Genomic DNA, 27560 nt, shown 5'->3' on the forward strand with positions numbered 1-27560 from the left:
AATTCTAAATTTCTTACAATGATGCTGCTGATCCAGGAAAGTGTAATGAATTTTGCCCAAGTCTTGTTCTTCATGACTGGTTTGTAGCTGAATATCAGACTGCAACTTCTGGTCATATCTGGTATACTGGTGGTGAGGATTGTCATTGCCAAAATGGAGGACACTGCATTTATTAATGTTGAACTCAAGTAGCCATTTACTGGTTGGACCTGTTGTTCTTGGTCTGTCAGGAAATTCATCACCCATTCTACTACATCAGTGTGGATGCCAACTGCCAATAATCTGGCACTTAGGTGTCTGTGTGGCACCTTGTTGAATGCTTTGGAATGTTCAAGCAAAATAAGGTCAACTGGTACTCCCCTCTCCAGAAGGTCAGTGATTATATTGTAAGTTTCATGTAAGTTGGTTTCCACTGACTTTCCTGGAAGGAAGCTGTGCTGGTCTGGTGGGAGTATACTGTTGGACAGAAGATGTGTCAGGATTTTGGCATTCATAATCCATTCCAGGGTTTTTGCTACAGCTGAGGTTAAGCTAATTGGCCAATAATCCTCTGCGTTTGTCCGGTCACCTTTCTTGAACATTGGTTTAATGTGAAAGCTCTTCCAATCCAAAGGCACACTCTTTGAGTCAACAGTGGAGTTTGAGATCTCATTAGCCAGTTCTTTTAGGAGCCTTGGGTGGATGTTATCCAGCCCTGCTGACTTGTTTACGTCTAGCACTTCAAGTGACTTTGCAATGAACCCTGGATAGATCTTGATAGGTGGCATAAGGTTTGGTATCCTGTACTCTGGACTGTTGGGGAGAGGACCATCAGGTTCATTGGTAAACACTGATGCAAATTGCCTCTTGAGTAACTCAGCAATTTCTGGCAGGTCTTCCGTGTCATTGGATTTCTTCAGCTTCTTTATTGAACATATACTATGATCTTTACTAGATATGTAGTTCCAGAATCTTTTGGGGTTTCTCTTGCTATCATCCACAAGCTTTGACTAAAAGTTTGAATAAAGTTGTTTAGTGAGATTTTATAGTTTATTTTGACCCTTTGCAAACTGCTCACAGTGATTATATTTCCCGATTTTGTGGTACTTGTTCCAGTACTGCCTTTTTTGGTTTTGTTCTCGACATATCTGAGGGGTACATGTGTGGGAGTGTCTTGGGCTTTGGCACAAGTTTGGTAGATGTGTGTATTTTTTTTTTTGGAGAATAACTTATTTAGAAATAAGTTTTAGAAATAATTTAGAAATAATAATGTCATAAGTGATACGTTTTTAACTACTTTTCAATACCTTTACTAATGTTGATAACCTCTTTGTGTGGTTACAAAAATGAAATACCGTTGGGGTCCTTTTAAGGTCTCAAGATACAATTAGCCCCATAAGCAATCATTGAATTATGAAAGAACATAAAAAAACGCATCAAATGACATTTTACTTTCATCCTAGCTAAATTATATAGCCAACTACAAATTTACCAAAGTGAAACTTTGCAAAATAAATCTTTTGCTTAAATGAAATATAGAAAAACTGTTTTCAGTTTCACAACTTCAATCCCAAATTACAGGAATTTAGGGATGTGCAAATACATTTCCTAAATTAAAAAAGAAAACATTGTTATGGCTTAAAATTCTATTGATATAACAGGAATTGCATTTTCAGATTGAAACAAAAGAAACTGATAACTAAAAATTAAGGTAAAATGTTGTTTTGTCAAAATTTCAATATGTATAGACCTGTCCTGTAGGCAAATTTGTAAGACTTAGAAATCAGAAGAGAGTGAACATAGAAGCTTGGCAATATCTTATCATAGTTTGTCTTTGGTCCTGGATTCATTACTGAAAGTTTAATTTTCCTATCCTAACCCCTTTCCAAGATAGGAAAAAGTAGCTAATTAGAATTTTACCAGCAATTTATGCTCTATCCAATTGTTTTTGTCACAAATTAAATTTTATGCTCCAAATGGACCCTCAAAGATGATGCCATTTTCTCTTATTTTAGATAAGGGTTATATACCTTAGTTAGCATCACTCTTGTTTAAATTGGTTTCCCTGTAAATTCAATGAAGGTTAAAATTTTAGGTAAGCTGCTTTTTGCTATCTTGGAAAGGGGTTCAATCGGTCCCTGAGATAGCCATTTTGTTCAGCGTAGTTGATTTCCAGATAAAAATTATGTTTCTGAGGAGGACACTCCCCCACAGCCTTCAGGGTAAGGGTTGTAAGATTTGCCCTCGGTGAATGTAAGGTTTTATAGAAAGCGCTGTCGTAAAAACTTCAAAAGAGGATAATTCGATTGAAAAGTCAAAGGACTAGTGCCCTTTTTAATAGTTGAAAGTGATTGGAGGGCAAATAACCCCATCTTTTCCCCAAACACATCCAATCAAAATTTTTAGATAACCATTTTATTCAACATAGTATTAAGTTCTGTAAATTAGGTTTTTGAGGATGACAACCCCCTCACAGCCCTCAGGGCAAGGGCTGTAAGTTATGCCCTGGGGGCATATAAGGTTTTCATAAAACCCGCTCTCGTAGAAATAGGAAAAAGGGCTCATTTGGATAGAAATTGAAATGGCTAGTACCCTTTTTAATAGTCAAAAGTGATTGGAAGGCAACTATCACCCCTTCCACGCCCACCATTTCCCGAAACACATCCAATCAAAATTTTGAGATAGCCATTTTGTTCAGTGTAGTTGATTTCCAGAAAGAAATTATGTTTTTGAGGAGAACACTCCCCCACAGCTCTCAGGGCAAGGGTTAAAAGTTATGCTCTGGGGGTATATAAGGTTTTTATAGAAAGAATTGTCGTAGAAACTTCAATAAAAGCTCATTCGATTGGAAATTCAAAGGGCTAGTACCCTTTTTAATAGTGGAAAGTGATTGGAGGGCTACTAACCTACCTCTCACGTCCACCTTTTCCCCAAACACACCCAATCAAAATTTTAAGATAGCCATTTTGTTGAACGGATTTGAAAGTTCTGGAAATTAGGTCTTTGAGGATGACAACCCCCCCCCACCCCACACACAGTCCTCAGGGCAAGGGTTGTAATTTATGCCCTTGGGGCATATAAGGTTTTTATAGAACACTTTCTCATGGAAACTTGAAAAAGGGCTCATTTGGTTGGAAATTGAAATGGCTAGTACCCTTTTTAATAGTCGAAAGTGATTGGAAGGCAACTTAACACCCCTTCCACGCCCACAATTTCCCCAAACTCATCCAATCAAAATTTTGAGATAGCCTTTTTGTTCTGTGGAGTTTAAAGTTCAGGAAATTATACCTTTGAGCAGGGCAAGGGTTATAAGTTATCCCCTGGGGTCATATAAATTTTATTGAAGTCTTTGTTGTAGAAACTTGAAAAAGAGCTCATTCGATTGGAAATTCAAAGGTCTAGTGCCCTTTTTTATAGTCGACAGTGATTTGAGGGAAACTAATCCACCTCTCACGCCCACCTTTTCCGCAAACACGTCCAATCAAATTTTTAGATAGCAATTTTGTTCAGTGTAGTTGATTTCCAGATAGAAATCATGTTTTTGAGGGAACACTCCCCCACAGCCCTCAGGGCAAGGGTTGTAAGTTATGCCCTGGGGCATATAAGGTTTTTATAGAAAGCTTTGTTGTATAAACTTCAAAAAAGGATCATTCAATTGGAAATTCGAAGGGCTAGTGCCCTTTTTAGTAGTCAAAAGTGATTGGAGGGCAACTAACCCTCCTCTCAGACCCACTTTTTCCCCAAACACATTCAATCAAAATTTTAAGATAGCCATTTTGTTCAACTTAGTTGAAAGTTCTTGAAATTATGTATTTTAGGATGAAAACCCCCCCCCCCCCCCAGAGCTCTCAGGACAAGGGTTGTAAGTTATGCCCTTGGGGCATATAAAGTTTTTATAGAACGCGTTGTCGTAGAAACTTCGAAAATGGCTCATTCAATTGGAAATTAAAATGGCTAGTGCCCTTTTTAATAGTTGAAAGTGATGGAAAGGCAACTAACACTCCTTACATGCCTTCAATTTCCCCAAAAAACATACAATCAAAATTTTGAAATAGCCATTTTGTTCTACACAGTTGAAAGCTCAGGAAATTGTACCTTTGATTAGATCACTCCCCCCACAGTCTTCAGGGCAAGGGCTATAAGTTATTCCCTGGGGGCATTTAATTGGAAATTCAAAGGACTACTGTCCTTTTTAATAGTCTCGAAAGTGATTTGAGGGCAACTAACCCCCCTCTCACGCCCACCTTTTCCCCAAACACATCCAATCAAAATTTTTAGATAGCCATTTTATTCAACGTAGTTGAAAGTTTTGGAAATTAGGTCTTTAAGATGGCAACCCCTCCACCCCCACAGCCCTCAGGGCGAGGGTTGTAATTTAATAGTCGAAAGTGATTGACAGGCAACTAACCCCCTTGTCACGCCCACAATTTCTCGAAACACATCCAATCAAAATTTTGAGATATCCACTTTGTTCAACATAGTTGAAAGTTCTGGAAATTAGGTCTTTTAGGATGATAACCCCATCAGAGCCCTTAGTGCACGGGTTGTAATTTATGCCCTGGGGGCATATAAGGTTTATATAGAAAGTTGTTGTAGAAATTTCAAAAGGGGCTCATTTGATTGGAAATTGAAATTACCCTATTTCATCAAAAGTGAGGGGAGAGTAATAACCCCCCTCTTATGCCCTCCATTTCCCCAAACACATTCAATTAAAGTTTAGAGATAGCCATTATGTTCAACGTCATTGAAAGTTCTGGAAATTATGTATGTAAGGATGACAAACCCCCCAGGGCAAAGGATGTAAATTATGCCCTGGGGATATAAAAGGTTTTTATAGATAGAGTTGTTGTAAAAACTTCAAAAGGGGCTCATTCATTTGGAAATTGAGAGGGCTATTGCCCTTTTGAACAGTTAAAAGTGATTGGAGGGTAACTAGCCCCCCTCTCACTCACACCATTCCCCCAAACACATCCAATCAAAATTTTCAGATAGCCATTTTGTTCAATATTGCAGAAAGTTCTGAGAGATAGGTCTTTGAGGATGACAACCCCCCTCCCAGCCCTCAGGGCAAGGGTTGATCCCTCTCACGTCCACCATTTCCCCAAACACATCTAATCAAAATTTTGAGATAGCCACTTTGATTAACATAGTTGAAAGTTCTGGAAATTAGGTCTTAGAGGATGACAACCACCCTCACAGCCCTTAGGGTAAGGGTTGTAATTTATGCCCTAGGGGCGTATAAGGTGTTTATAGAAAGTGTTGTTATAGAAACTCAAAAGGGCTCATTCGAATGGGAATCGAAAGGCCTAGTGCCCTTTTTAATAGTCGACATTGATGGAAGGCTAGACATTTTTATAGTAAGGATCAATGTGGGTATAATGTATTATTTTTTTTGCTGTTGTTTTTGTTGTTTAGACCAGGGCACTTTATATTGAAGGAATTGTCGTAGGAACTTTGAAAAGGGCTCATTCGATTGAAAATAAAAAGGGCTGATACCCTTTTTAATAGTCGAAAGTAATTGGAGGGAAACTAACCCCCCTCGCACGGCCACCCTCCCATTTGCCTTTATGTTTAAAAACTAAATGTTGCCATAAGATTAAATCAAAATGCACTGTATTAATGCTAATTCCCAATAAGGCATCTCAGCAGTATCCCAAGAACGACTGAGGGTATTATATTCAAACTTTTGGGGCTGCTTCTGCTCTTAAAATTTAACCAAATCAAAATAGCGTAAGTGTATCCAAGCTATCAAAGAAAGTAAACAGATTTTTTTGCAAATGGTATAAGTATTATTTTCTTTTTCCCTGAAAAGACTATGTCAATATAAAACAAACAGAAATTAATTAAAAAAAACTTTCCACAAAATAAGTTTTTCAAAGGAAAGTAAAGAACTCCATTAAACAAAAAATGAGCAAAAATAAAATCAAATAATCTGCCATTTTTTAATCAGCATCGATAAATAAATGAAACCCAAAACGAATAGAAATTACAATAAATAACCGAGTCAATCTCAAAACAAGCCGAAATTAACATAAGTTGGGCTCAAAACCCCTATGCCTTTTCAAGGCTAGAACAAAATTTGCACTTTACTGAAAAAAAATAAATTAATGTGCATTGTCAGCTTAACATACATATACTGATATTTAGTAATCAAAATGTTAATATTATTTGATTTATTAAAGTTAAAAAAGTAAAAACATATATATTTTTTTCAGTAAAGTGCAGGTAAAAAAAACATATGTATTTTTTTCAGTAAAGTGCAAATTATGTATTTTGCTCCAAAGTGCAAATTAAGGTAATAGACAAAAGTTTCATTCCATTCCCCAATTGAAGCTGTCTCAAAAATAGTATTTGCTTCTCTAAAAATATCCCCCGCCATCAGGGAGGGGGTTCTTTGGCAGAGACAAGAATATTATATTTGGAAAGGGTATTGATATTGAAGTGCCGTGTCCTTCACTTTCTTAGCAACAATCCTCATCAACAGTACACCATGTCTAAATCTCAATTCACTGTCAAACTCAGTACTTACAACAAATCCTACATAAAGAGATCTAAGAGTACCAATTGATTAAACAACCAAAGTTCTATGGCCACTAGAAACAGTCAATTGTTTAGAGCAAATTCAAGCTCTGGTCTCCTCAAATGGACCATAACTTACATTGCTCATCGAAAGTCTTTCTAAGGCTAATTTTAGGTCTGTTTTGGATTTTTTAATATGACTTACCACCTTCTTTTGAGAAGGATACTAGTGTAATCAAAGGAGTTAAGAGGCATACTGATGAAGTCTATAGCTGGCCTACATGATCTTTCATGTAACTGGAGACTAGAATGCTTGAAGCTGCCAACACTTGTCTTTAAATGCCACTATTGGAGAATTTTACTCCTTGCTGAACAGGAAATTTTGGCTAAAATGAGTTTCTGTTTCTTTCTCCAACCCAGGCTAATAACTGTGTATTAAGCCTTCTAAGTTCTTACAGATAGGGGATTTTCAAACAAGCTCACCATGCTGATTAAATTCTAATATCTCAATAGTACAAGCAGCAATGTCAAAGGTTACATGTGGAAGTAAGGCTATGTAACTTAATTTAGTAAATGAGAAGAATAGATTATTAATTTTGCCAGAGGACAAGAATATGCTTAAATTATGATGTTTGAAAATACTTGATAACACTTAAATTATAATGCCGTGCTAAAAGATCATTTCACTTCTAATAAATCATTGTAACATCAGAATTCCCTAGGCCGACACAGCTTTGCAGGCTTGTCCTCCGTGAGCTTTGCAGGCTTGTCCTCCGTTCGGAGCCTAGATGAATGGCCAAAAAGGAAGAGTTAGCAATTAGTCATCCTTTATTTAGAAAAAATGTCCTGGTCTCATCCTTTCTCTTTGTGTAGCCCTAGGCAGTAGGATGGAACAATAAATCTTTCATACAGCTTGTTGTTTCGAATATGGCTAGCCAAACAGGTCAAGGAAATCCTCCTCAGGGTTTTGAATTAGGAGAGGGCAAATTGACCTTGTGCTCCCCCATGGTTTTCAGAAAAATATCCAGAATCAGGAAAATCGTAAGCATTGTCTGATCCCTAAGTTGAATATTCTTCATAGAAATTTACAGTTTATCTGCCAAAAATTAAATGCACAAGGATCAACCCTTAGGGGTTGATCCTTGTCTACTATGGGAGACAAAAAATGAGAAGTTTTTGAGACCAGCCTTTTGCTTGAATGCGGGTTGTATTTTTTGGATAATTACTACTTTCTTGGCAAGTATTGAAACTTTCTATAAGAAATTTGCAATCACTGGAAGTGAAACTCTTAGCTTCCTACAAATGAAACAGGTCACACTGATCCCTTCACTGCAACATCCCATCAGAAACTTAATTATCAATTTGTCTGTTTTTTTTTTTTTTACTTTATTGGTTACAAAAACAAATTGGGGTCTCACCAGACAAATGTACCTCACTGTGTTTCAGTGTGTACTTGAATATAGTTTTTGTTTTGTTACTGGAAGATTCCATTAACTTTACTTCAATTCTTAATATTTTATTCACAGGTCTCTGTATAATTAATATCTTTATATTCAAGGCTCCAACATGTGAACATGTGTTTTGTTATGTCTGTATTACTGAGTGGCTAACATCAAACCAGACTTGTCCTTTAGACAGAAGAAGTTTATCCATTAATGCTCTGAAACCTGCTCCAAGGATCCTGAGGAATTTTCTTGCTAGGTATTTAATTATTTCAATATATTGAAAAGAATGTACATACTGATTTTTAAAAGACCTCAAACAGGATGGGTTTTGTGAAGTTTATTTTTCTTCCTTGCAACCATGCTTTAAAAAGTGTTAATGAATAGTACTTCCCAATCAGTTTTTCATGCTGATTTGTGTAGATCAACTTGTTTTGCAAAATCTTGACTGGATTCCTGTGAAAATAGGCTTTTCCTGTATATACACTGTTTCTAAAATGTACTTTGGGAAGTTTTGTGCAGATACACTGTTTTACAACATAAGAAATATGATTGGAAACTTTGACTGCTCAATTTTATTCTGATACTATTTATATTCAATAAATCAATAGAATGGGACATCAACTGCTTTAACAAGGTCTGAAACCATGTCTCACTCAGGTATTTCTAGCTAAAACAGCATTCTACTTGGGGATATTACAGAAATCAGCTTTTTGACAATGTTGGATTTCTTATCAGAGCTTATGTCTATAGCACTGATTTTTCTAGGTGGCAAGGGGGTAATCAATCTGAATTTTCAGTTCAAGAGAAGTCACAGTCTAAACGGGATTGCAAAGCTATTTCCAGCAGCCATGCAGAGAGATATTGGTGTTCTGGCAGATGACGAGCTGAATTTCTATGTTTTTCTGAATTTCTGAATTCTATATTTCTAGGAAATTCATGCACAAGCAACTATTGCAAAGGCTAATCAGACACTCATCTTAATCAAAAGAACGTTCACTAGCAGATCTTCAAATGTTATTACTAAGCTGTACAAGAGTCTAGTTCAACCAAGGCTAGAATTTTGAATGTGTTTTGCATACCCAATCAGCAAGACTGACCAGGCAGCTATGGAATCAGTCCAGAAGAGGGCAACAAAATGTATTAAAGACCTCTGTGATGTTCCATATCCATCCCGTTTCTGCTAGCTCAGATGCAAACAAGGTGATGTGATAACAGCATTAAAGCTTCTAAATGCTGAGGATACCATTCCTGACCTTTTCCAAATGGACAATTTAAAAAGAACTCATCGTCACCCTCTTAAGTTTTTCTGTAAACAAGCAAATAGCAGACTAAGGAACACATTCTTCCAATCTCTGAAATATTTGTGTGCCATTTCTCTGCAAGTTAAGTTTGATCTAAAGGGAGCCACAACTGACTCAAATTCCTCTAAGTCATAAATGCCATCTTGGTATCATTCATTTTACTCTCAATGTTTCCTTGGATTCTGTCAGCAATCATGTGTATATGTCCTTTAATCAAATAGCAGTGTCACTAACTGAAAATCTTTAGTCCTATTGTTCCCAACAAATTCAAGACCATTGATCAGTGCATAGTTGTCATTGGGCCCTATTTATGGTGATACATCTACATAAAACACCTATTCTGGGGAAACTTTAATTAAAGTGATTGAACTTTCATTTAACTTCATTAACTTTACTTAAAAATGCAGTCTTGTCATTGGTCCTTCAAATATACTTGTTTGGAGCCTTTGATTGGTCTGTCAGATAGACTATTTTGTGCTAGTGATTGTTTTGGAGCCTTTTGATTGGCCCATCTGATACATTGTTTTGGATTTGTAAGTTTTGTAAAACAGTACATAAACTGTAAGATTGAAATGGCAATCTTGAAACCACAGGAGATACAACAATATACCAATATATACTTCATGTATACCAATTGATTCAGCACAAAAAGTTACATAACAAGCCACCCTTAACTCAAAATTGAGAGAGGGTGCAGATACACACTGTTCTTGGATTGGAGAGCTGAATTGATACACAAGCAAATTGTTTAAGTCTGTCTATATAAACTGATTGATTCCATCATTCTTGTTTGATTTGTAGTGGATGTTTACCTGCTTGTGCATTGTTGTGCTTTTCAATATTATCAAATATATATATAGATAATTAATATCTGATCTGAAATCAAGACGATAATTGTGTATCCAAGCTTCATTGTGAAATTGTGGCAATCTTTCTTGAAATAAAAAAAAGTTGCATTTTCTCTTAGATGCAGAAAAGTCTTATAGTAGCTTTCAAAAAGATGAGACCAATTTGTAGTCTCTCACCGTCCTTGAAAATTCATGATGTTGATAACTATTAGAATACACATAAAATTATCAACAAGAGACTGTGTTTTTTTTTATACGTGCTGTAATTTACATGTTGCTGTAAAAAAGAAAAAAAAAGGTTCAGCATTGCAAGTCCTTTTTCTGCTGTTTACCAAAATATAAGTGAAGTGTTCATTCTTGAATCAAATTTTAGTGATATTTTTCTACTTGGCAGATTTCTTGAAAACTTTTTTTGTTGATAAAATAAAAGTTCAAAATAGGGATAAAATCCTTTTTAATAGACAGTGTATAGAAATTCACAAAAAACACCAGATATTTCGGTCACATATACAGTGACCGTCATCAGTAGTAAAACTAAACTAAAACAATTTAAAACGAAAGTTAATATACGAAATCAAATAAAACTACCTATTGTTTAAATCTCTAATTCTTTTCAAAGCAAAGGCGGAAGCTAGCCTCTTTGACCTTCTTGGATTCGGTTCATTAGCGTTCAATGATATAGCGTTTGGACAAAGGTCAACTACATTGGGGGAATTGAACTTCACTCTATCAGATTTTAATAAATTATCATAGATAGAGTTCAGCCCAAATTCACCTGTATCCCGATTTAAAGCAATATTCTTGAATAAGATTTTCTTTATTTCAAGAGTGTCACGAAAATTTTGCTTTAAAACCCGATCCCTAGAAATCAAAGAGACATTCTCGAACAAAATAAAATGGTCTGGAAAATTGAAAATGTATTCTGAAAGGGCTGAAGTAAAATCTTCAGACTTAGAATCTTGCTTTAAAGCCGAAGAATTGGAATCTTTATGCTGTAATAATCTCATTTCCAAACTCTGGTTAATGCGCCCCATATATGAGCTTCAGCAAGTACGTGGGATCTGATAGACCCCACTTTGTTGCCCCAATGAAGTTAGATCCTTCCCAGAATTTAGAAAACTGGCCAAAGTATTATTACTCTTTAAAGCTACCCTTAGACCATTGCTCTGTTAAGACCATTGCTCACTTAACCTGGGTACATATGGAAAGGAACAAAAAAATATCCTTCTCCCGAGTTGTCTCCAAGACTTCCTTATCTCTAGAAGCCTTTTTCTAGAAACCTTCCTCGAAATCTCTTGAAACCTTTTTCTTCTTTTTGAAAAAGTCTGGTTAATTAACCACTCTGGATACATGTTGCTTATTAGTATTTTTCTTAGAAAAGAAAACTCCTCCTCAAAAGATTTTGGAGAGCAAATACTAAATATCTGGTCAGTTAAAGAAATGATCAAACCAATTTTTACTTGGCAAGTGTGACCGGAACTATAAGACAACAATCTATTGTTATTTGTCGGTTTCTGTAAATTTTAGAATCCAAACTATTTTGATTTTTCAAAAGAAGAACATCAAGAAAAGGAAGTTTCCCATTCTCTTCTAATTCAACAGTAACTTTAAATCCCCCCCCCCCCGAAAAAAAATTAAAATGTTCCAAAAATCCTTTTAATTCCTCCTATCTATGATAATTTATTAAAATCTTTCAGAGTAAAGTTCAATTGATCCAATGTAGTTGACCTTTGTCCAAATGTTATATCATTGAACGCTAATGAACCGAATCCAAGAAGGTCGAAGAGGCTAGCTTCCGCCTTTGCTTTGAAAAGAATTAGAGATTTAAACAGTGTGTAGTTTTATTTGATTTCGTATATAAACTTTTATTTTAAATTGTTTTAGTTTAGTTTTACTTCTGATGATGGTCACTGTATATGTGACCGAAATATCTGGTATTTTTTGTGCATTTCTATAGCCTACACTGTCTATTAAAAAGGATTTTATCCCTATTTTGAACTTTTATTTTATCGTCGTGGAAAGGCAGTGTGGTCTTCAAAATTATCAACATTTTTTGTAGTTTTTGCCTACTAAGGGCGTTTGGAGGGCAGGTTTAGAAGTGGGGTATTGTAGACCTCCAGACAACCTGTTTTCAGTCACAGTTTTATGATGGTACCATTGTTGCATTTTCCAGTCTTTCAACTCCAGAAATGGAACCAAAAAGTTCATTTTTATTGACGCATGGCGCTTTGCAATGGTATTATTAAGAACTTACAAAAAAAAGCACGTAGATATGATCATTGGCTTTAAGTGAGCCATTCAGCATCTCCCTATGAGATTGTGATAGCATGCTTGCTACCACAGAGAAAAGAAAAGAAGAAAGAACGAACCCATCACTGCAAAAAAAAAGAAGAATTTTCTGTCTTTTCATGACTCAGTTCCAAAACCAGAATTAGGGGTTTTGACAATTGGGATTCCAATAGTGTTCTTTTGATTTTGATCTGCCACCAGTTTGAAGGGATTTGAGATCTTTTAAAATTTTCTACAAATCTGTTTCTGCAATGAACTTTTACGGTTTGAGTGAACATGTATAATACTTTGCATTCCTTTATAACTTTTAAACCAAACAAATTCTTATTTAACAGTTATTTTCAAAATACGATTTTGAACTTCTGGCTTTGTGTAATAGTAGTTCACTCTTTATAGATTGAAGCTATTGCTGCAAACATGCTCTAGTAAATAAATAGGGCATGCAAAGCCAGAACATTAAGGGAAGATTTTACGATTATCAGAACCGTCATAGATGGCTTTCAAAGTTAGAAAATGTTATTATTGCTCTAAGCTAGTTAAACGTGGATATCCTCTGTAATATCATTTAAATTTTCGACAGAATTTTCTTTTTATGCAGATTAACCTTGAGCTGTAGTAACCAGATACACGGATGTCCTGCCATATTGGCATTTGAAAGACTTGAAGCGCATACTCTAGAATGCCGTTTCAACCCCAGGAGACTTGTCACTTGCCAAACAGAATGTGGAACTTCAAACGCAGAGACGCAGTCAACAAGTTCAGATCCACAACTGTTACCAACAGCTGGACCAAGTCAGGCAGTCAATCCGGTGAATCTTTATTGCTTAGTGGTTTAAATTCATAGAAATTTGGAGGAGAGACAAAATGTGTTTTTTCAAAATCTAAAGGGGTGGGGGGCAATTTTTTTGTTCTTTTTTTCACCTGAGTAATCTTTTCCATAGTCATTGTGAGAAGTGTAACAATTAAGGGCTAGGCACACGTAGCTGATTTTGGGAACCGATTCAGTATCAGTGGACAAACGATAGCGGTAAGAAAAATTGGTTAAAAGAAAAATTTATTACGTGAGATTTTCAAAACAAAAAATCATGGACACAAATAGTCAACTGGAGTTTATTAATAGTTGCATAATTAATCTCATCTTAATTCTCTGTTTAGTTCTCAGCTCAGTTGCGGGGCCTTTCACCACAGACATCTCTGGCTGACTGTTTATTTGTATCCCTTTTTTTTTGTGATGATCATGATGAAAATCGGCGATGGTTTGTAAATCGGCGCCGAAAACTAGAAAATTTTTCAAGCTCAAATCGACGCTGATTTCTTTTAAAAATCGGCGCTGATTTGGAAATCAGTTCCCGAAATCAGTTACGTTTGCCCAGCCTTTTACAAAATGCATGAGTGGAATAAATTTGTGCATTATTACTGAATAAAGCAAGTTGCAGCATGGTAAGGTCAGAGTTAACTACAGAAGTCATCGTCAATGTGTAATAAAACATTCTGATAAAAACAAAAATGTGATGAAGCTATTCGGCCACCCACTGTGATGGACTGTATTTTTGGGATCTGGCAGTCCCAGTGAGTAATGACCTTGAGTGGTGGAAACAGTAAAGTTCCCCTTGACGAAGTTGGTAAAATGACACTGGAAAATTGGCAAAGAGATGCAACTTCTAAAGCTACATTTCCGACGATTTCCAAAACCAGCCTGTTTTGTATTGACTGACCTCCGCACATTTTTTAGACCTCACAACAGCGACTTTTTTTCTGCATACTTTAGGATTTTCCTTTAGAATATTCGGAATCAGCGCGTCTTTCTGGTTAGGAATGGTATTTTTTTTTTTTTTTTTCAAATTTGGTAGAAAAAAAGGGTTTGGTGATAAAAGAGTTTAAGAAGGATTTCTTGTAAAGTAGGATAATCAAAAAGAAAAAAACTGAAAACTAAATCTGCAAATCGTTGTTTATAGCCTATGGCTATGACGAAGAATAACGGGGAAGGGGAGAGGGTGATTTGGAGTGACTTAAACTGGAAGTGAATCTCTTGCACTTTCAGGTGTTTTCAATTTTTGTCTAATGGATAAAAATTGCTTGTATGTAATGAAACAAGAATCTACGAATTTCTGGTTTAGTAGAGGGAACAACCGCTCCATTATCAAACAAAACCTATGTTGGGATTGCAATAAAATTAATATACATTCAGTACAAGAAGAAGAGCAATAAATTATAAGTAAATAAGCAACACTGAACAACAACAGCAACACTAAGAAATTAACAATAAAATGTCTTGTATTATATTTTTCTCAATATATCGGCAGTCTACCTAACCAATCGTGCTCAAAGCCCTCCTGGATCATACTGTGGTGTTTTCTTTTGTGCATGGTGAAGTTCTCCCCACAGTAGAGTCCAGACGGTCTGATAACATAGTATTCTCCTTTTTTTGTTTAGTTTAAAGCTTATTCAAATAGGCAATGCAAAGAACTCCCCCTTAAAAAGTCCTCCCGGACCCCACCCCAAATACTAACGATAATGTTCCATTTCAGCCCCATCTTGGCCGGTCAAGCTCACTATCTCAAAGCTCACATGATAGTTCAAATTCAGAGAACAGGACAATGATTAGTGTTGGGGCTAATGTCACTATCGATGAAAATAGATTTCAAGAGTTCCTTTCTAGGAGCTTCAAAAAAAGGGAAAAAAATCTCCCCAATCAAAAGTATTTCCCCTCCTCCTGCCCAAGCTTCTTCTCAAAACCAAGGAATTTACCTCAAAATTTTACCTATTATCCCCTATTAAGATAACTAAGATTACTAGTATAAGGGTTGCAATTTTCAAATTGTTAAAATCAATGTTCTCTTAACATTAACCATGATGGATCTTTGCTAATAGCAGTCCAAGATCAGAAATCAGCAGATATAATAATCAACTAAAAATCTCTGCTGAATATCCCAATTAACTCATCTACATGGAACCTATACCAATCACTAACAAATATAGTAGTGTACAATATCCCCTCAGAAATACCTATTCAGGATTTAAAAGAAGGGCTCTCATATAGAGCTGGCAACAATTCCTATTGAAGATGAAACCAAACTTTTTAAAATCAACTCTAATGGCCTCAAAACAAGTAAATCTTTCTTATTTACACTGAAAGAAAAAATTAATATCCCAGAAAATTTATTCCTTTTCGGGCAAATCAAACGAAACACGGCGTAAAGCCCAAAGTCTATCTAGTGCCAGAAGTGTCTGAAACTGGGACAAAAAAAAAATAAGCAAATGCAGCGAAATTCTTCAAGCCTGTAGTAATTGTAAAGGCTCCCATCCTACAGAATTGACAACTTGTAACAACACCCAGTCTACATGTATAAATTGCAAAGACCCACATGACTCTACCAATAAATCACTATGCTCTGCATATAGAAAAAGAGCACTAACATTCCAAATAGCAACAGAGAAGGCCATTCCATACCCTTTTGCAGCTATAGAAGCAAATGCTCCCCAACCACATAAAATAAAACGCGTAAAGAAATCAACCAAAACTCCCAATGCAACAAGCACCCCTCACAAAACTCCATCATGTAAGCCCCCTAGCTCACATCCCTATCAGAAAGAATCACCAAGCCAGCAAGCCTCCTCATCCACTGAGATGTGGTCTGCCTACATCACCCCCCCCCCCCTCCCAAAAAGAAAAAAAAACAAGAGACACTATGATGAATTAATCCCTTAACTGACAAGCCGGATGTACAACCAAACATGCCAACTCCAAATATATGCCTATTCATTCTAAACTGTAATGCAGTTCAGCCCATGAATATACATCAATTAAAGAAAACAAAAATCATAACTGAATTGGCAAATATCTACATACCTAACCATATGCTCATTCAAGCAAAAAAAGATCTTGCTTTACTATTGCTTTACTTGCTTTACTATATAGAAAAGGAGATGGAGTAGCTTAAGTAATTAATAATAATATAATATTTTGTGGCATCAACTTTCCAGATTTTGTAAATGATGTTGATACAATTGGCATCAGTGTTTGGCTGAATAATCGTAAAACTTGCATAATAAGCATTTATAATTCTAATGGCCAAACTACAAATGCCAAGGATTTCTTCAGTTATATAAGTAATTCTAATATGTACAAAAATATCATTATTTGTGGGGATCTTAATGCCCACCGTCTTTTATGGGGGAATAAACCAGCGAACAAAGCTGGTAAGTTTATTGAGTGTTTGATTTCAAATAATAATGTATTAGCTGTACTACCCCTTCAAATCTGAATACATATTTCAACCCCAAAAGTGGCTGTTTCTCTACAATTCATCTATAAATTGTGTCATTAAATATTTTGAATAAAATGTATATAAATAAAATTGATAAGCTATGTACCGACCACTTTGCCATAGTTTGTTCTCTAAATGAACCTGCTGAAATTCTGTCACATACCTCCAAATATATTAACACTAAAGCATATTGGTCTATGTTCCAAAATTAGCTTAACGATGAAATTACAAGTTTCACCCAAAAATCATGCATCTCAAATGCAATAGCTGACACACGTGCTGAAGTTTTGGCATCCGTACTAATAAATACAGCTAATCATGCTATCCCCAGGACAACACCTAGGAAAGCAGTCCCTAAACACTCCCAAAGCTTGGTGGATGAATGAGTGCCAAAATAGCCGGTGAACAAAAAAGGCAGCTAGGAGAATATTCCTTAAAAAAAATCATCTCTTGCTACATAGTTAAGGAAATTACAAGCAGAATCTAATCGAAAGACTAATACATCCTAGATACAATTACCGGAATAATTTTGTAGATAATGTCTCCAGAGAAACACATGAGGCAATTATACATAAACTCATAACCCACATCTGTGAGAAAAAAAAAACTTCCTCCAACCCACTCCAGCTAATACATAATAATAACAATACAAAATAATACTCGGTATGATAATGAAAAGGCAAAGCTATTTGCAACTCTTTGTTGATAAGCTAACATCAAATATTTGCAGCAACACTTCCCAAATTGTTATAAATCCAATTTACCAACCTCGCCCAGGATCCGAGCACATAACCAGTCCATTTTCAATCCAGGAATGAATAATGCAATACATCGTATTAAGGCCAAGGCTACCCTATGAAAATATACACCCTACATGGATAAAGAATCTCACCCCTTCATATAAACAGCATCTCCTAAATTGTTATAATCATGCTTGGGCTTCATCTACTACATTCCACAATATCTTGAAATGTTCGTCCTTCCTACCAATTTTAAAGAAAAATAAACCCAAATATAACCCCGAGTCTTCTAGGCCTATAATGATTACTCCTGTGAAGGGAAAAATAATGGAGAAAATGATCTATCATCGACTCCTGGTTTGTTGAAAAAAAAAAAAATATGATACCTCCCACTTAAACTGGTTTTAGGAAACACCACTCCTCAACAGATGCTTTCATATTGTTAACAAATACACTAAATGAATCATTCTAAAAAAATAATGTCCTAGTTGCAGCTTTCCTAGATTTTGAAGGGGCATATGATGATGTGAACCACCAAATCCTTTTTACTAAACTTGCAAACCTTGGAATACCCCTCCAAGCTAGTATCTTTTATAAAATCTTTCATAGGAAATCGAAGTTTCATTGTTTGTGTAGGTTCAGTCTCTTCACCCCAAAAACAATAACAAAAGGCCTTCCACGGGGTTCAATCCTGAGCTGCCTCCTCGTTACCCCCTTCTCTGAGGTATGAAACTCCCCCACACATGTCCTAGTTGCAGCTTTCCTAGATTTTGAAGGGGCATATGATGATGTGAACCACCAAATCCTTTTTACTAAACTTGCAAACCTTGGAATACCCCTCCAAGCTAGTATCTTTTGTAAAATCTTTCATAGGAAATCGAAGTTTCATTGTTTGTGTAGGTTCAGTCTCTTCACCCCAAAAACAAAAACAAAAGGCCTTCCACGGGGTTCAATCCTGAGCTGCCTCCTCGTTACCCCCTTCTCTGAGGTATGAAACTCCCCCACACGAATCTACAGTATGCTGATAATCTGGTACTATGGTCAACTGGCAACACCTTTGAGATTGGGCTGTCAAAGTTGCAAAAGTCACTTCCAATTTGAATTTTTTTTTAAATTCAGATTTACTCATTGCACCCACCAAGTCGAAAATCCAATTTCACCACAAGCGAAATTATGTTAATGCAGGACTAACTAAATGGAACAACTATTTCTGAAGATAATCATATTAACTACCTAGGTCTAATACTTGACCAAAAACTTAACTTCCACCTCCACATTTCAAACACAATAAGAAAATGCTATAGAAAAACAAGTACACTAAAGTCACATATGTTCAAACACTTTCTGTTCGTTCTAAGCTTTATTTTTTATTTACAGTCATTTCTAATCCTTTAATTTTGACATTTTTTTTTGGCTTTATGTCTGCTATTTATAGGCTTTACTATGGCCCTTAATTTTCTCTGGAGAACATTTTTTCCAATAATTTGGAAACAATTTGAGTCTTATAATATATACTTTTTTTCTGTAATGCCACATACAATTTTTATTGGTGTAAGGAGCAGATTGTTCAAAATTTTGCTCAAAATATGTGCCAGATTTAAAAAATACTATTTAACAATGCTACAAGAACACATATTTGTCGTTACATTGTAATAGTTGCATAGTGATATTTTGCTTCTTTTTTTTCTTTTTTTGTATAGTGCTCTGTCATTTCTTTTTTGTAATAAGACAGGTTTTGGAAATAAAATCCTTCGGTTTTTAATTGCCTTTTTGTATTTTATTGTTCAACTGTAGCAATAATTCTTAGATTTTTCATCCCTTTAGTTTTTGGAAAAAACGAATATCCTGTCACAATGTTCGATCATCTTTAGTTTTGTCCAATAAATTACAAGGTTATTGGTGCTATTTGATATAAAGGCATAATGTTTACATTAATGTTGAACAGAATAAAAAAAACACCGTCAACGTTGAGGAGGATTTTTAATCACAAAATTCTATTGGCTGAAGTAATTCTAACACCCTTGTAGACGCCCTTGAACATACATGAATTTGGTCCACCTTTTATAATTCTTTTTAAAAAGATTATTTTAATTTCCCTTTGGTAATAGTTTGTTTAAGTAATTGCATGGCCAGTTAATTATAAAAACGTGTTTTGTTTTCTTCAAAAAATAAATGAATGCCAGATTTGTATTCAATTATTATAGTTTGATAGTATTATTGTTTTTCTTTCTGTCTTCAGCCAGGTTGTCAAGCCTCTTAGAGATTTAATAAAATAATAAAGTTTTTCTTAACTGGAAGTAAGGAGCAACTTTAGAACTTAAAACGAACAGAAATTATTCTGTATATGAAAGGGGCTGTCCTCTCCTCGATGCCTCTCTCTTTACGCTAAAGTTTGACTCTATCTCACAACTTTATTTTTTTAAACAATAAAAACTTCAGCGTAAAGAGTTTTTTTTTTTAATTTCTGAATGTTTTTGAGTTAATGCAGCTTTTATTTTGATTCACCGTACATGAATAATTAAAACAAATTTGCATATTAATTTTACTTTTTCTTGGGCTAAATGACTTTCTCGAAATTTTGTTCTGACGTAATTTACGAATTAACTTACGTGATGACGCTAAAGTTCAAATTTTGTTTGAATCACAAAGGCCGTTTGATAAGAATAGACGGCTCCTTTGAAAGTACTAAAAAAACGAGCGTAAAGAGCGAGGTATTGCCTTGGGGGGGGGGCGAACCTCCTCATATACGTTATAATTTCTCTTCGTTTTAAGTTCTAATGTTGCTTCTTACTGTCAGTAATTCCGTAATTCAGTTAATTTAATTTCTGGTCGTTTTTTAAATAATGCTGAAAAATCCGGCGCCTCCTTCATAGAAATGTCCCTTACCCCATGGAAACATCCTCAACGGAAAGATTCTCCCGCGTAACCCCCTACTCCAACCCTCCCCCCACACCACCACCACCAGAAAAAAATCCTTCTTGAAAACATCTGTATACTTCCCAATATCCAATAGCATATGTAAACAATGGGCAAAGCTCATAACTTGCAGCCGTTCCCTTGGGAACTGTGGGGGATTAAGTCATCTTCAAAGACAAATTTATTAGATTTTCCACTACGCTGAATAAAATGGCTATCTTAAAATTTTAATGGGGTGACTTATGGAAAAAAATAAACGTGAGAAGGGGCCAAGTTGCGCTCCAATTTTTTTAAGCCACTTAAAGGGGCACTAGAACTTTAAAATTCTAGAACTAGAATTTTTAATTTGTGATTTTCATTAAAGTTCTGTAACTTTTAGGGGGTGTTTCCCCCTTTATTTCGAAAAAAGGGCAAATTTTCTCAGGCGCGTAACTTTTGGTGGGTAAGACTAAACATATTTTTATATATTTTTATAAATTTGAAACCAGCATAAAAATCTGATTCTTTTGATACATCTATTGGCATCAAAATTCCGTTTTCAGAGTTTCGGATACTATTGAGCCGGGCTGCTCCTTACTTACAGTTTGTTACCACGAACTGTTTGAAAACAAAATTCGTTGCCAAATTTCATTTATCAATTATTGATAAAATGATGTTTTTTTTTCAAAATAATTATTGCCAAATTTAAGGTCTGGTTTTGGTTGCCATACATAAATACATCCAAAATTTATTTCTATGAGCTAACACTAATATGCAGCCATACCTATCTTAATTTTGCATTAAATTAAAGGTAAACCAGATAGATCTGAGAATTAAACTTGAATCACGCTTACAGTTCAAAAGATACAGGTCCTTTCATGGTCCTATTCATAGGGGAGGGCATGCGCGTCAGTAGCTTCACGTCCACGGGGGGGGGCAGCCGATTCTGTGCGGAAGGGTGGGGAGGCTGAAGTTATATTGGCTGTTCACAAAACCTTACATTGTGAGCAAGTTCTATCATGCCTATGAAATGTTTATTAATAAGTAATCACCAAAAATAATTAAGCTTCAGCATTAATCTTCTTGGATAAAAGCTAAAAAAAAATTGCAAGATATTATGGATAATTGCTTATTGCTAAACTTTTATTCTGTCATTCCAGCTGTTTATTTTCAGCTTTTTCAACCATCTACCTTTTATCAACTGCTTTTTAGCCATCTACCTTTTTCAACCTCTGATTTTTCAGCCATATCTAGTGTAAATGTGAAGTTCTAGGGGGAGGAACCTGCCCTCCCCTCCGTATGCCCATGGGGGAGGGTTTAACGATTCGGCTATCACCATCAGGCTTTCTTGACACTTCATCTAAATAATCACTTTCTTTGTACGTACCCTTGTTATTTCTATAATTACCTTCATATAATAGTGTTAACCCAGTCCCTTGTCCGATGTGAGGGGAAGATGATGAGGATATTTTTCAGTTTTGGGGGAATTGGCGGATTTGAGAAATGAGTGTTTTTCGTTAGTATTGGCAGATAGAAGGTGGGTAGAAGGGATTGCAGGATCACGAGTTAAAATGACATTAAGGAATTTGTCTAAGTATGCTGATGAAAGGCTGATACATCGTGAAAGACGTATCTCTATAAATATTTTCGTGAAGATCCTTGTATAAAAATGTTTTTCTTTTTAATTTATTTGTGTTTTTGGTTGGTTTTGTTATGTTTATGTTCTCTTTTTTCCTATGGCCCGATGGCTTTTTTTGGAAATACATACATTCATACATACATACAAATGGGGAAAAGGCTCATATCAAGGACATATGTTAATTAACTTTTAACATATGTTAAAAGTGTTAACAATTTTAACATTATTAATTATTCCATATGACAGCAGCATATCCAAATAATTTTTATTTGATTAATTGTATTTTAAGAGAATTGATAAAGTATGTAGGAATTAAGGTGAGATAGAAGGTAAGATTGTTAAGATAGAAATAAGGATTTTGTCGCACGAGATTTATAAATTTTATTTTAGTTATTTTTTTTATTATTATTATTATTATTTTTGTATATTATTTTTTTTTTTATATTTTATTTTATTATTTTATTAAAGCATATTATCTTTTTTTGCTATGGGGTAATGGAACAAAAATGAAAAATGATTCCAGACATAATTTTGCTGAAGTTAAGATTAATTTTGCTAATTTTATAGCAAATTTTATATTCTATAGTAAATTTTTATAGCAAAAATTAGCATAATTCTGCTAAAATACACTCATTTAAAAAAAAAAAAATAATTAAATAAGTTGTTTAAACTCGTGAACGAATATTACTGAATAAGGAGCTAATGAATATTTTTATGTTTCCAGGGTACAGTACATACAGGTAGCAGATGGTTCACAAAACTTGATATTGATGACACTTACTGCTTGTCTCCGGGCTCTTGTTATAAACTTGTGTTAAACCCTTTTGCGTTTATGTTAGAGGTAATTTTATTCCTTGAAATGTCAGTCATGTTCTAAATTCTTAATCATTTCTCCCTCAGAAATCCCACATCCAAAACTCAAACATGTGAATTGTAATTCATGCCAATAAACGCAATTTAGAAGATTATAATCTTCTTCAAATTGCTCTGAAGAGCAATTTGCTGCCGGCATAAGACTACTATTTTGTAAGGCCCCTGTTTATTTTGTATATAGACCCCGGTGCCGCGCCGGCCGATCGACCAAAGCGCCGCCAGGCCCGGTTGACCGCCGCCAAAATGTCGCTACGCCACAGGCACGCCGCCGCCACTTCTGCCGGCGGCGATTTTCGGCTCACTTTAAATTAATTTTGTGGAAATTCTTTATTGTGTCAACCGCAAAGTCGGAGCTTTTCTTTCTCGTGTGATTTAGTATTTCGATTTTCCTGATTATAAATCAAGCAGGGCTTGCACTATCCCTGAATTTTCGGGTTTTTCCCCGAAAATCTTATGTGTCCCCCCGAAAAAAAATTTGGTTCCAGAATCCCCGAAAATCACCCAATCACGGTGCCACCCCTAGCGATTTATCACCAGTGACTTTCCCTGCCAAATAATACTTTGCATACTATAATTCTTCACCACTCTCTTGTTTGTTAATTTTCGTCTTTTTGTTACTTTGCTTAAAAGCCAGACAGATGCAGTTGCAATATACACAGTTCTTCATATGTTGAAAAAAATATCGTCTTTATGAAATGAGATTAAATCATTTCAAATGCACTTTCCCAATTGCTTATCATTTGTAGTCAAGAATTTTATTTTTAAGTTGAGTAGAAAGAATTCACTATTAATCAGATTCAGTTTGATTTTGAAATTGATAGTCGACTGATTGTGTAATCTGCAAACTGAATCGTAAGTTTGCAGTTTTTTTTTTTTTTTTTTTTCTGCTGTTTTTAGATAAGATTTTCGTAATTTTTAATACACAATTTTTGAACGTCTGATAGTTTAAAGAAAATACAATCTTCTTTCTGGAAAACTTTTACCACCCTCCCCGCCCCCGCCACCCCAAAAAAAGAACCTTCTATTGAGTCGTAATTTAGCTATAGAGCAAGCTACGTGCAAGGTTGAGGAATTGAAGATTGAAACGGAAGTTACCCCAAAAATATGATTCATAAAAAGTGTAAATTATCCTCTATAGGGGGGAGGGGGATAGGGGGCTATCATTTTTAAATGATAATACCGCTGTTGTTTTTTTAATTGAAAGCAGGGACGCCAAAAAAAAATATTTTTTTTTCCATTTAAAGTTGAGTCGAAAAAAATGATATCAAATTCCCTGGGAAACCACTGAAATATTTTGATCGACCCAGAGCCCCCCACTGGGACTTGTTCATTGTCTTGGGTATTTTGGAATTTCCCAGAGGCTACTGGCCTAATTTGGCTTTTGTGTGTGCTCCCTTTTCATTGCATTCTTTGGATTTTATTGAATGCCACGGCGAAACTATGATACAGTTTTTCAATAATTTGAGGTACATCTGTACAATTTCGACATTTTTGTTGTCGTCATCATTGTACCCCTTTACTCACACCCTCAAATTTTTTTTCAAGGAACACTAGTCTGTTTAACGTTATTTCGTGTGTTTATTTCAACCATATACCTAGTTAATTATTAAGTATTTTTTTATGTAAAGCTGAGACGGTATCCTATCAAGATGGTAACCAGAGGGGAGGGGAGGCAATAGATTTAAATGATAATATATCGATTTTTTTATTGAAAGCAGGGATGTCAAAAAGTTAATTAGTTTTTTAATTTAAAGCTGAGACGGTATCCTATCTTGGTGGTATCCAGAGGCGGGGGGGGGGTAGAGAGCTATCATATTTAGATGACTATTTTTTGGAAGCAGGGATGCCGATAAGTTTTTTGTATTTAAAGCAGAGACGATATCCTTATCAAGATGGCGTCCAGAGGGGGGAGGGGCATAGGGCGTTGTTATATTTAAGTGATGGTACCTTGAAATTTTTTTATTGAAAGCAGAGATGCCAAAAAGCTTTTTTTTTTTTTTTTTTTTTTTTTTTTTTTTTTTTTTTTTTTTTTTTATACTTAAAGTAGAGACGGTATTCTATCAAGGTGGTATCCAGGTGTTAAGGAGGTATTATATTTAAATGATAATATCTCTAATTTATTTATTTTTTAAAGCAGGGATGCCAAAAGGAAATTATTTTTTTAATTTAAAGCAGAGACGGTATCCTAACAAGGTGGTATCCAGAGGGGGGGTAGGGAATTATTATATTTAAATGATAATATCTTTAATTTTTTATTGAAAGCAGGGATGCCAAAAAGTTAATTATTTTTTTAAATTAAAAGCAGAGATGGATCTTATAAAACATTATATGGCTGCTTTAAAAATATACAAAAGGGAATGTGAAGGGAAGTGAGAGACTTACAAGAATATGACAGTTTGGTTGTTACCAGTAGCTGCTAGGTGAAGTATCCTATGAAAGTATACTGTTAATGAGTAGAGACAGTAAATTTAGGCTGTGATTTGAGAAAGACTGATGAAAACATTAATGTTTGCGGTCAGCATTGATCGCGCCGCTAATATCTTACTGGTGGTGCGCCGTTGACATCTTACCAGTGGTGTGCCGACGGCATGCCAGCGCTGCTGTTTTGGCCCCGGCGGTCTTCCCTCATTGGCGTGGCGCCGGGGTCTAGTTGTATATGTTCCCCTATTTTCTTTTTTTTGTTATTGATAACATTCATTTTCAATTCTAATTTCTTTTCTTTCGCCAAGGAAAGTGAAAATAAAAAATAATTGGACCAAATAGCTCAAGAAGGCTTAACTTTGCTTTGAAGTATAGATTTGTTAGGAACTGTTTTATTTAATTCACTTTGAGCTGCAAAAAAATACTAACCCCCCATGGAGAGGAGAACCTGGAAATTTGGATATTTTAATAGAATTTAATAGAAAGCATAAATGAAAAGATCATCACTCTTAATTGTTAAGCAATTGAGAGACTGTTAATATTTAAATTTTTATTGGATGTAAACCGTTGTTGAATTTAAATGATTAGTTCTGCCTATTTGTTTTCACGGCATAATGTGGTAACACCAATAAAACTGTGGCAGTCTCCTAAAATCTTAGTAATTTTTGATAAATTGGAAGAAAAATTGTTGCAAATAGACAAATTTCGGCTATATATTAATATAATACTAACCCCCGACGGAGAGCAGAACTAGGAAAGTTGGATATATTAATAGAATTCAATAGAAAGCATAAATGAAAACATCATCACTCATAATTGTTAAGCAATTGAGAGACTGTTAATATTTAAATTTTTATTGGATGTAAACCGTTTTTTAATTTAAACGATTAGCTCTACCTATTTGTTTTCATGGCATAATGTGGTAACATCAACAAAACTGTGGCACTCTCCTGAAATATTTGTAATTTTTGATAACTTGAAAGAAAAATTGTTGCAAATAGACACATTTTGGATATATTAATATAATACTAACCCCCGACGGAGAGCAGAACTAGGAAAGTTGGATATATTAATAGAATTCAATAGAAAGCATAAATGAAAACATCATCACTCATAATTGTTAAGGAATTGAGAGACTGTTAATATTTAAATTTTTATTGGATGTAAACCGTTGTTTAATTTAAACGATTAGTTCTAGCTTTTTGTTCTCTTAGACATTGATATTTGATAAATCATTCCTTATGAGCAGCAAATAAGTAAATATAGGGCTGTAATGTTTCTATATATTAATTATCTATATATTAATGTTGTAAATGTTTCTGCGCACAACAGGGGGAATTAATGGTTGTAATTTGTGTCGCAGTATTAGATGCGACTAAGATTTGTAATAGCATGTGCCACGGAAGCATAAAGAAATTGCAAATAGCACAATTTATTGGATGTTTTTTTACTGAATGTTAACGAAGTATGCAACAATATAATCAAAGCGCAAACGATCACTTGGGAAAACCTGAAAAAGAGGTTCTCATTAATCTTAAGCCAGCCGCGTGCCAAGTACCAAAGGCCGGGTGACGCTCGGTTTCCTTTGGCTGCATTTATTCTATTCCAGTTTTTTTAGACTGAGCATTTTGCAATAGCATGATCTGCTTAACGAGTTTTTTTTTATTAAATAGTGTTCTAAGAATCTTTACTGGTTTTTCTCTTGCAAATAGCACGATTTGTCGGATGTTTATTTTACTGAATGTTAACGAATTATGTAACATTAATCAAAGCGCTAACAATCACTTGGGAAAGACTCGCATTGATTATATTTTTTCGTTTCGCGATGAAGAAGAGAGGTTTTTGTCCCCTCGAAATATTCGCTTTGTTGTGTTTTTTCAGTATTTGCAATTTGCCTTTAAAAACACCATTTTTGCTCGCTCTTCTTTCTTTATGTTAACTAATTTTTCTTTTTAAAGGAAGCCAAAAAGTTGTTATCCGATTTTGGATGTCCGTTGGATATGGTTGGGACTCTAATTGAAAGCTCGAACGAAAGTCGATGGTCTCCTGCCCTACGTTCCGAAGAAGTTCGAAGAGCAAACCAGGATCGAATAAATAATTATTGTTGTAGGTCTGTTGGTGAAATCTGGCCTGAGAAAAGTCTTGGCCTATTTGCGTTTATTATAATGGCATCAGATAATTCTCACATGGACCTGGACAATTTTATTATTAATCCTGGATTTTTGGTCTTCTCTTATGATCTGTTAAGTGATTGAAGTGTGTAATTGAAAATTTATCTGTTAAGTCCTTACCTCTGATTTTTAAATTGTAGAAACTGACTTTAAAGTGTGTTGGTTTCTGTGC

The 27560-nt window shown here is 35.1% G+C and overlaps 1 protein-coding gene across 1 annotated transcript in view; it reads left to right on the forward strand.

Annotated features, from left to right (window-relative positions):
- LOC148945486 (E3 ubiquitin-protein ligase NRDP1-like) overlaps positions 1–22815 on the forward strand; it is a 46197-nt gene extending 23382 nt beyond the window's left edge. The window contains exons 2-4 of the mRNA XM_089099112.1: positions 8057–8199; positions 12980–13190; positions 22648–22815. Of these exons, the coding sequence (XP_088955238.1) occupies positions 8057–8199; positions 12980–13190; positions 22648–22800 (507 nt within the window). The 3' untranslated portion in view covers positions 22801–22815. The remainder of the gene's footprint in view (positions 1–8056; positions 8200–12979; positions 13191–22647) is intronic.
- Positions 22816–27560: the final 4745 nt, after the last annotated feature.

The sequence above is a fragment of the Artemia sp. Qi Xiang Cuo genome, chromosome 13, assembly GCF_049724085.1.
Source record: "Artemia sp. Qi Xiang Cuo chromosome 13, ASM4972408v1, whole genome shotgun sequence".
NCBI lineage: Eukaryota > Metazoa > Arthropoda > Branchiopoda > Anostraca > Artemiidae > Artemia > Artemia sp. Qi Xiang Cuo.